The following is a 9,609-nucleotide window of genomic DNA, read 5'->3' as shown; positions in this document are numbered from 1 at the left end:
TCTCTGCACAAGTTACATCTGCCCCACCCGCAGTGCACATGGTTTTGTCCATCTAAGAAGGATTTTGTCAGAAAGAATGGACTAGAATAACCCCCTAAGTGTGCCCCAAAACCCTTTTTGTTCTTCCTTGGTCATCTCTTGACTTTGGGAGCACTACCAAACAGATTCCGAGGGTGATTCCCAATAATACAGTTTTATGTTGGTATTTTCAATAATTATTAATCGGCCAGTGCTAATCCTTCCCTATATTATATACTTTATTTAAATAAAGACTGACGCAAACCTTGTCTGTGGGCATTCAGCACAGCCCTAACAGTCTCAGGCACAAGACTTCCCGCAGGCTTTGAAACAATAAAATATTTTACCTTGATCATTGTTTATTTTAGGATTATATAATTAATTGCAGTCATTATGTATGAAGTCACTCATTAATCCTGTTTTTGTCCGTTAGGAATGAATGGTGTCATGTAAACTATAGCAATAGCTGCACAGCGTTGCCCTGCACATCAGGGACTTTATCCCAGCAGCTGCCGCCCAGAAAGGACTTCCCTGACTTTGTCCAGGATTGTGCTGACCTCTGCCATGGCTCCAAGTCCTGTGGGTAGAAGGAAAGGGAGTACTCATTTATTAAACCGGTGTGAGCATTTAAGTAGTCATATAATTACATTTAGTATATGCAAATGTATTTATTATTTATTTATTAACAGTTTCTTATATAGCGCATACATTTTCCCTAGCGCTTTACAGAGTGTAGTTGAACAGTCACATCAGTCCCTGCCCCAGTGGAGCTTACAATCTATATTCCCTACCACATGTACATGCACACACAGACATTCTAGGGTTAATTTGTTGGGAGCCAATTAACCTACCAGTATATGTTGGGATTGTGGGAGGAAATCGGAGTACCCGGAGGAAACCCACGCAAGCACGGGGAGAATATACAAACTCTGCATAGTTAGGGCCATGGTGGGAATCTAACCCATGACCTCAGTGCTGTGCGGCAGTAATGTTAACCATTACACCATCCGTACTGCCCCAAATACACACATATATATATACTTTATAAAGCATAATATAGATATAAAATAATACATACAGATGGAGCGCCTTCATATAGCTGGTGATAGAACCTCCAGCCTCCGCCGGAAGGGGGCTACTGCACCCCCTTCCAACAGAGACCTACGCTGCCTCCACGCACCACTTGAAGTCTGCCCGTCTCCCTGAAACGGAGATGGGCAAGGATTCCGCCACCCACCACTGAGCGACAGGGACGAACGTCCCCATCAGATGGCGCGCCTCTGCCAGCTCTCTCCGGTGGAGGGGATCTGGCGAGGGCTGGGGATAAATGAGAGGTGCTCCATCTGTACACTCTAAATATAATATAAAAACATAGTCCAAGCAGTAGTAAATACCCTCTATCAGCAGGGACTTCAGATCCTAGGGGTTATGAAATCTAAAGGTTGCACCTAGGGCAGCTACATAATATGAACAGGGGAAATGGGGCTGAGGTATTGTTATGCCCCGTGCACATGTGGAGACGCAAGCAGTGTGCTGAGCGATCTAGTTAAGCACATATTGCTCAGCATACAGCACCACTCCAGCAATGTCTGCTGAGCGATCAGTCACGGCCAATGTTCTCAATTGAGAGAAAACTGGGGATGACTAGCAGTATAAATCTAGTCAGATGATAGGGACGCACAAGGCCACACATCACCGTCACGGGGGGTCATACACACAGAGCGATCCCGCTTCATTTCTAAGCGATCTAAACAGATTGCGTAGAAATGGGGCTGTAATCGTCACGTGTGTATGGCCCATTAGTCTCACAATTACACATGAAAAAAGGGTACTTGTTTAGTTTCACGGCGGCAGATGCGATATCGCATGCAATTTTGTACCTGTTCATAACCCCACTATCCACTACGCATGGAGTTGATTTTATATAGTGTGGCGAGCACTGCGAGCCCGAAGCGTGGCGAGCGTAGCGGATTACTTTTCATGTATTCCGCGTCCCCTTGCGGGGTTTGCTGCGCAGAATATATGTAAAGTAATCCGCGCCTGCTCGCCGCACTTCGGGCTCGGTGGCTCGCTGCGCTCGCCACACTATATAAAATCAACACCATGCGTAGTAGATAGTGGGGTTATGAACAGGTACAAATTTGCATCGAGCATGTGATATCGCATGCGATATCTGCTGCCGTGAAACTAAACAAGTACTAAAAAAAGGTTACCAAATCTTGCGTATGTAGTAGTTTGTTTATTTATAAGGCGCTACAAAGTGTACATAGCAAACAAAAAAAACAAATTACAAGGTAACGTACAGGGTGTGTTGATAAAATACAGCATAAATAGGGTTATAGCTGGTAGAACTAAAATCAGCATCAGTTCTGAAGTAGGTGTTGAAATTGTCGAGGAGACTGAAGATGAAGTAGAGGAATTGAAGAACAGGGCAGGAGCGCTGGTAGGGTAGGGTACGTGAGGAAGGAGGGCCCTACTCATAAGAGTTAACAGACTAAAAGGAGGTGGGTGGATGAACGAAAAACAATATGATAAGTAGGAACGGATGGGAACAGAAGGAGGGGTAGGGTAGGCAGGATAGGAGGAACGAAAGAGGTTAGGAGGAGGAGGGATAGGCTAGTCGGAAGAAGTGGGTTTTGAGGGAGCGCTTGAAGGAAGTAAGGGAATCAGAAAGTCTGATGGGTGGCGGGAGGTTGTTCCAGTGCAGGGGGGCAGCACGAGAGAAGTCTTGGACATGTCCAAGAGCAAAGCCAGGGGCGGGGAAGGGGGGTCTGTGTGTAATGTGAGTGTAATGGCTTCTGCAGAGTGTCTAAAGGCCCCCACACACTAGAACGATTTTTTGGCCGATTGTCCGACCGATCGCCCGATATATCGGCCGATTTGTACTGATAATCGGCAATAACCGGATGATTATTTTAAATATCGACAAAAATCGGACGATATACCGGACGATCGGTCGGAATTCGGACAAAAAAAATCGTTCTAGTGTGTGGGGGCCTTTAATGACAGGACAGGATGCTGATTAACTGCGACAGTAGAATTTATTGTGACCTGCGTCTGGGATCTTGGCTCACACTCACCGACACTGACAAAAGCTGGGAGGGTGGAGGGAGCAGGACTTTAAAGAGTGTTGTTGTTTACCCTGGCTGATGGCATAAGTGTTTTATAGAATGGGGGGGGGGGGGGGGGCGGTCCGCCCCCTCTGTATCTGTCCCTGAGCAAAACTCCACATACTGTGCCTTCCAGTCAGCTAGTGTTTGGTTTATGCCACACATATCACTAGTCCTAGTCATTATCACCATCTCCAGCTATTTGCATCTGGAAATGTTGTTGTTTGTATATTCCTCTTTTTAGCATTCTACTTGTGTTCACGATAGCGAGCATATGGGTCTGACCCTACAACCCGTGCACCATCCATTCAATGTTTTTTGACCCGAATGTCGACACAGTCGACATGGACACAGGATTAAGTGCACCACGTCCCCTCGCATGGCTCGCCATGCTTCGGGCACACTATTTTATTCTCCCACCATGCCCTAGTGCAGGGCTGGGCAACTCCGGCCCTCCAGATGTTGATGAACTACACATCCCAGGATGCTTTGCATTAGTTTTGCTATGTGCCATGCTGAAACTGATGCAAGGCATGCTGGGATGTGTAGTTAATCAACATCTGGAGGGCCGGTGTTGCCCAGCCCTGCCCTAGTGGATAGTAGGGCATGAAATACTGCCTGTCAGCACATGTCAGCTCAAAAAACAGCGAAAAACCCCATGTCGACCTTTTGACTGTAAACCTAGACCATGTTGACCTAATGATCTGTTGACCTTGTCTCATGTCGACCTAGACCCATGTCAATCTTGCAGTATGTCAACCTAGTGGTGTCGACCATCTTTAGGTCGACCAACCGACCGTATCCCGTACAGAGCTTTATTCTTACCTGACCATACAACCTATTTCCACATGGCATTAAAATAGTTTTTTTTTTTTTTTGCAAACAAGAGATTAAGGGGCCCTTTTATCAAACCATATTTGCGGATAAATCTCCGAAAACACCCGTTTTTGGGGTTTAGCCGCAAATATTATGTATCTCCTAAATGTATCAAAGGGGGACGGCAGCAGGGATCTCCGATCCCTGCTGCGATCCCCCCTTCACCGCCGCCGGCCGCATCCCCCATAGGTTTCTATGGGGGATGCGAAGCTGCCCGATGTATTAACATCGGGCAGCCCGGCATCGCACCCCTGGGCTATCGCCATTCTGGGATGGCGATAGCCCATTGTAGCCTATGGCTACGTGATCGCACTGCCGAGCGGGGCAGTGCGGTTACACGGGTCGGCAAGGGTCAGCGCATAACCGCGCATGCGCAAACCCCCCGGCTTCCGGGTTAGGGCTTCGCAGGGACAGGCTCCTATCGGAGCCCTGTCCCTGCGCCCTTCTAATGATACATCTCGGCGGTGTACTTCAACACCGCAATGCGATGTCCGGCGATGCCACTGCGCCGGCATCGCACTATATTGATAAATGCGCCCTTTAGCACTTTCAAAAGAGGATTCTTCCTTGCCTCCCTGCCCCGAAGTCCAGCTAGATGTCACATGCACAGATCATGGTCAACCAATTTCTGACCTTTAAAGTTGCCACTGGCCACCTGCTAACTTTCCTGCTAAATATCCTCCTAGCTCTGTCTTAGATTTGAGTCTAATATTGTCCATCTATGTACACGTGCATATATACAGTGGGACAAATTCAGAGTTGTCCACCAGGGCCGCCAAGAGAAATCCTGGGCCCCGGTACAACAACTTCCCTGGGCCCCCACGGACGGAGCTCCCCTCACACTCTGCGGACCCTTGTTACGCCACTGCTTCCAAGGTGGATACAGGGACAAACATTTACACCGTAATGCCTATTACACATGTCACACACCCATTACATATTATACCACATTCCATAATGCTCATTACACCTTATGCCGCACACCGTAGTGGCCAGTACACATTATGCAATACACCAGAATACCTATTACTTATTTTACCACATGCCACAATGCCCATTACATATTATTCCACACAATGTAATGCTCACTGCCGATTATGCCACATACTGTAATGTCTATTACATATAATACCACACATATTATGCCACACACTGTAAGTTCTGCTTACCCAAATGCTTGTTGCTATGGGCTTCATGCTTGATGCCATGGGTTAACATGCTCTACCAGGGTTTACATGCTCTGCCTGGAGTTACATGCTCTGCCAGGGGTTAAAATGCTCTTTACCATGGGATTAACCTGCTCTGCCAGGGGTTACATGCTCTGCCAGGGGTTAACATTCTCTGCCAGGGGTTAACATTCTCTGCCAGGGGTTAACATGCTCTTTTCCATGGGATTAACCTGCTCTGCCAGGTTACATGCTCTGCCAGGGGTTAACATGCTCTGCCATGGGTTAACATGCTCTTCCAAGGGATTAACATGCTCTTCCAAGGGATTAACATGCTCTTCCAAGGGACTAACATACTCTTCCAAGGGACTAACATGCTCTTCCAAGGGATTAACATGCTCTTTGCCATGGGATTAACCTGCTCTGTCATTGGTTACATGCTCTGCTAGGGGTTAACATGCTTGTTGCCATGGATTTACATGCTCTGCCATGTGTTACATGCTTCAGGTTGGCTTGTAAAGAGACAAATTTGCCATGGAGACCGATGTTACGGGTCTGCGCATGCATTATGGCAAAAAACGCATGTGCAGACCCGCAGTGCAAATGCATTACACTCGCCGAGGCGTGTGCACACAGTGGTGCGGACAGGGAGCGGCACAAAAAAGTCGGGAGCGCCCAAAAAAACACTGGGCGTCCACATGTGAAGGTAGGCTTGCCAAAGCCTGCTCGGGGAGGGCGGCTGATGTCAGCCGTCCACCCCGTCAAGGCAATCGCAAATAAAAGTCAGTCTAGGCAGACTTATTTGCAAACGGGTGGCACAATCATTTGATGGTCGCCGGCCATGTAATGATTGTTCACCCGTACACTCGAATGCAAATGGATGTGTGAGTGTACATATCTATTCGCAATGCAGAAGTACGCTTGGCGAAGGGGGGCGGCTGTTCACAAGCCCGGCGGGTGTCGATTACCTGCTCGCTAAGCAGGGAATTTACGCTGCTCAGCGAGCCAATGTCAATCACCCCCAAAGAGTATACAGGTTCTGGGTGCACCAGAGACCTAATATACAATATTCCTGCAACAGTTCTTAGAAAAGTGTTTATTGTCAAACTCACAAGTAAACCATAAAATAGGTGAAACACTGAGATAGATCCTATATATTGTATGAACACTTCTATAGCGACCAATAATAATCACTCAAATTTTAACAATGCATCAATTATTTTACCCCAAACAATAAATAAAACATCTACCTTTATAAAAGCGAAAATTTGTCCTTCGAAACAAATCCAGTTTACAAGTCAAGATCGTGGAATTTTACATACAAGCATATTAAACACAGCCGAGGCAACATAAAAAAACTCAAGATGTAAATTACGGTTAATTTTTAATTAATAAGAAAAACACAATTTTTGATTAACGCTCATTACGATTAACAAGATCAACGATCACTCCCACTGAAACAAGCCCATCACAACATATCTCAGTGCATACCTATCTATCTCTCTCTATATTCTAATATATAAAAAAGTGAAACTGTGACTGTCCTGTCTTTCTGTACAAATCCACAGTTTACAAGGGAAGATTGTATTATGAGTGTATTTTTAGGCAACTAAAAGAAATTACAGTTAATTTTTTATTAATTAAAACAACACAATATTTGCTGTACACTCAAATGTATGTTCCAGCATAACCCTGGAATGACTGCAGCAATTTACACCAAACCTGGTACACATTACATACAATCTGAGAACAAATACTGTGAGGGTAACATACCCCTAGCACCCCTAGGGGCGAGACAGCAGCACAGAGTATATCAGGAGACAGCATAACTACAGAATGGCTGCAGCAATTTACACCAAACTTGGTACGCATATCAATTACTCTCAAGACCCCAAATCTCTAAAATTGCGCTTTCAATATATTCAACTGGTCGCTGATAACACTCAATCCTCTACTAGTGGGATTTGCTAGACAAAATACCACCCCAATAGTGTTACTTAAGTGCCCAAACTGCAAGTCGCAGTTTGGTCACAGAGGAGAGCACATGCACAGAGAATAAGGGGTGATCACTCTGTCGGAGATTTATTGGTTATCCCAGCTAAGTGAATTATCTACTGGCTTGAGGTCAGGGATGTATATATCCATCTTTCTGTAATATTATAAGGAAAATATCGAATTAATTTGAAATTCCACTAAGAAGTTTTATCTCTAGTTCCCACCCATACGGGCACCAAGTGAACTACCTTTAAAAGGGAAATATAAAAACCTATAAGGTGAAATCCACCTACATGGTGATTTTTTTCCGAATCATACAAACAGAAGCTCTTTCTCAAAACTTCTAAGGAAACCCTTTTTACCTGAACCATATAAAAGAAATCTCATCTTTTTAAATGATCAAAAGATTCAAGAGAATGATATAATAACCCTACCCCTGATGAAGTCTCGATGAGACGAAACACGTCAGGTACCTGTTCTTTTCGAGATATATGAAACACCAGTAAAACAAGAATTGATGAGAAAAGATGTATTGTATTTTATTTGTTGAATATTAACTTTTTAATAAATGTTTTGATATATGTCAAAAAATATAAAAAAATATTAAGGAGTGAAAAAAAAATAAAAAATAACAAAAAAAAAATTGGAATTATCTAACCAACTAATATTGGGGCGCTTAAGTAACACTATTGGGGTGGTAATATATATATATATTATATAATATATGGCAGTATGGATGGTGTAATGGTTAGCATTACTGCCTGACAGCGCTGAGGTCATGGGTTCGATTCCCACCATGGCCCTAACTGTGCGGAGTTTGTATTTTCTCCCCGTACTTCTGTGGGTTTCCTCCCACAATCCGTAAATATACAAGGAGGTTATTTTGGCTCCTAACAAAATTAACCCTAGAATGTCTGTGTGTGCATGTTCACTTGGCATTTAAAGGGTTAAAATCCTGAGTACTCCAGCTAGTATTAAATAAAGATTAACGTTAAAATATTTAAACTTACAAGCAAAGCCGGTTTAACATGAGATTTGCTAAAGGTGTGGTACTTTGTACGAAATTCAGGGATTTGGAAAGTGGAAATTGTTTACACAGCAAATCAACCTGGCAATGTGCAAGCTATTATATGTAGCCCATGTTCTCTAAGAATAGTTCAATCCTATGTATACAAGCTTAGTTTTCTCAATATCAACATATAGCCCTCAAAAATAGTTTTAAAGCTTAACACACACACACACACACACATTATATATATATATTACATTCTAAAGTGCACAGTGATTATTCTGCATGTGCATAAGATGCATGAAATGTTAATTCAGCAACCTCCGGCAGTTCCGTCAATAAGCAGAAAGTAGTATATATTGCAATGCCCCTGCATAGGATTGTCAGCAGTACCATATGGTTAAAGCAGGGGTCCTCAAACTATTTTGCTCTGGGACCCCATCAGATGATATTAATAATGACAGGACCCCAGCAAGTTACTGCAGAAGGTCATGACGTCACATGTGTAGTCAGCAGACAGCACATACATGGCAGTATTGTGGAGGCACAACATGAAGGAGGAGTCTAAAATAACAGACAACTCAACAGATTTTTCAGACTCCTTTAGTCACGGACTGAGATTAGAAAAGTCATCAGCCTGATGTTTGCAATTTGGAGCCGTGACCCCATGCTGAAAGAAGGTCGGGACCTCTTTGGGGTCAGGACCCATAGTTTGAGAACCGCTGGGTTAGAGGAACAAATAAAAAGTAAATTCAAAAAGGTTCCTCTAAACATATGGTACTGCTAAATTATAGAATCACATACACTTACCCCCATAGAGTGGAAGTATTTGGAACCAGTACTCAGGACTTGTAGAAAAACTTCTATTTATTTTCCATAGGTACAGGAATACAGAGAACAGAAGTTGTTTCAACTTTGTGTCATCAGTTTTCATGAAAACTGGTTGACAGCAGTTGAAACAGCAGTTGGCTGTTGAAGTGCTGGTTCCGAATTGTTTCAATCCGTGGGTGCAAGTTCACTTTTGTATTTTCTGCTGTATGGACCTTGCACCGGATCTCTCAGTACTGTATGGAGTGCTGCCAAGGACATACATACATACATACATACATACATACATACAACATTTGCAGGGGGGATCCGGCTCTACCTGTAGTTACGAATGCTGCGCTGGGTGCCCGCTTCAAAAGATAAGATACATCACAGGGGGGAGGCAGCACTCCAAGCGTCTTGTACAACGAAACACTTTGGACTTCCATTACTGGATAACATTTCATTGCCTTTTATTAGGCAATTTCGTCAGGTCATGGAAAAACATGTGACATTGAACACTTACCTTATACACCCCTGTGTGTGGGCGTCCTCCGGGATCGGGACTGCGCGCTTTTGATGGGAGCACTTAGATGACATGCACATAGGTGATGTCATATTGTAGTGA

The 9,609-nt window shown here is 44.1% G+C and overlaps 1 protein-coding gene across 2 annotated transcripts in view; it reads right to left on the bottom strand.

The window, feature by feature from the left end:
* Positions 1-359: 359 nt before the first annotated feature.
* Positions 360-9,609, bottom strand: part of PPCDC (phosphopantothenoylcysteine decarboxylase) — a 50,518-nt gene continuing 41,268 nt past the window's right edge. For both annotated transcript variants that reach the window (XM_083183717.1, XM_083183716.1), the window contains one exon: positions 360-595. In XM_083183717.1, the coding sequence (XP_083039843.1) occupies positions 516-595 (80 nt within the window). In that variant the 3' untranslated portion in view covers positions 360-515. The remainder of the gene's footprint in view (positions 596-9,609) is intronic.

Source organism: Crinia signifera, chromosome 4 (assembly GCF_055691185.1).
Source record: "Crinia signifera chromosome 4, ASM5569118v1, whole genome shotgun sequence".
Classification (NCBI taxonomy): Eukaryota; Metazoa; Chordata; class Amphibia; order Anura; family Myobatrachidae; genus Crinia; species Crinia signifera.
The sequence above is the reverse complement of the archived record's forward strand: the minus strand, read 5'-3'. Positions and strand labels throughout refer to the sequence as shown.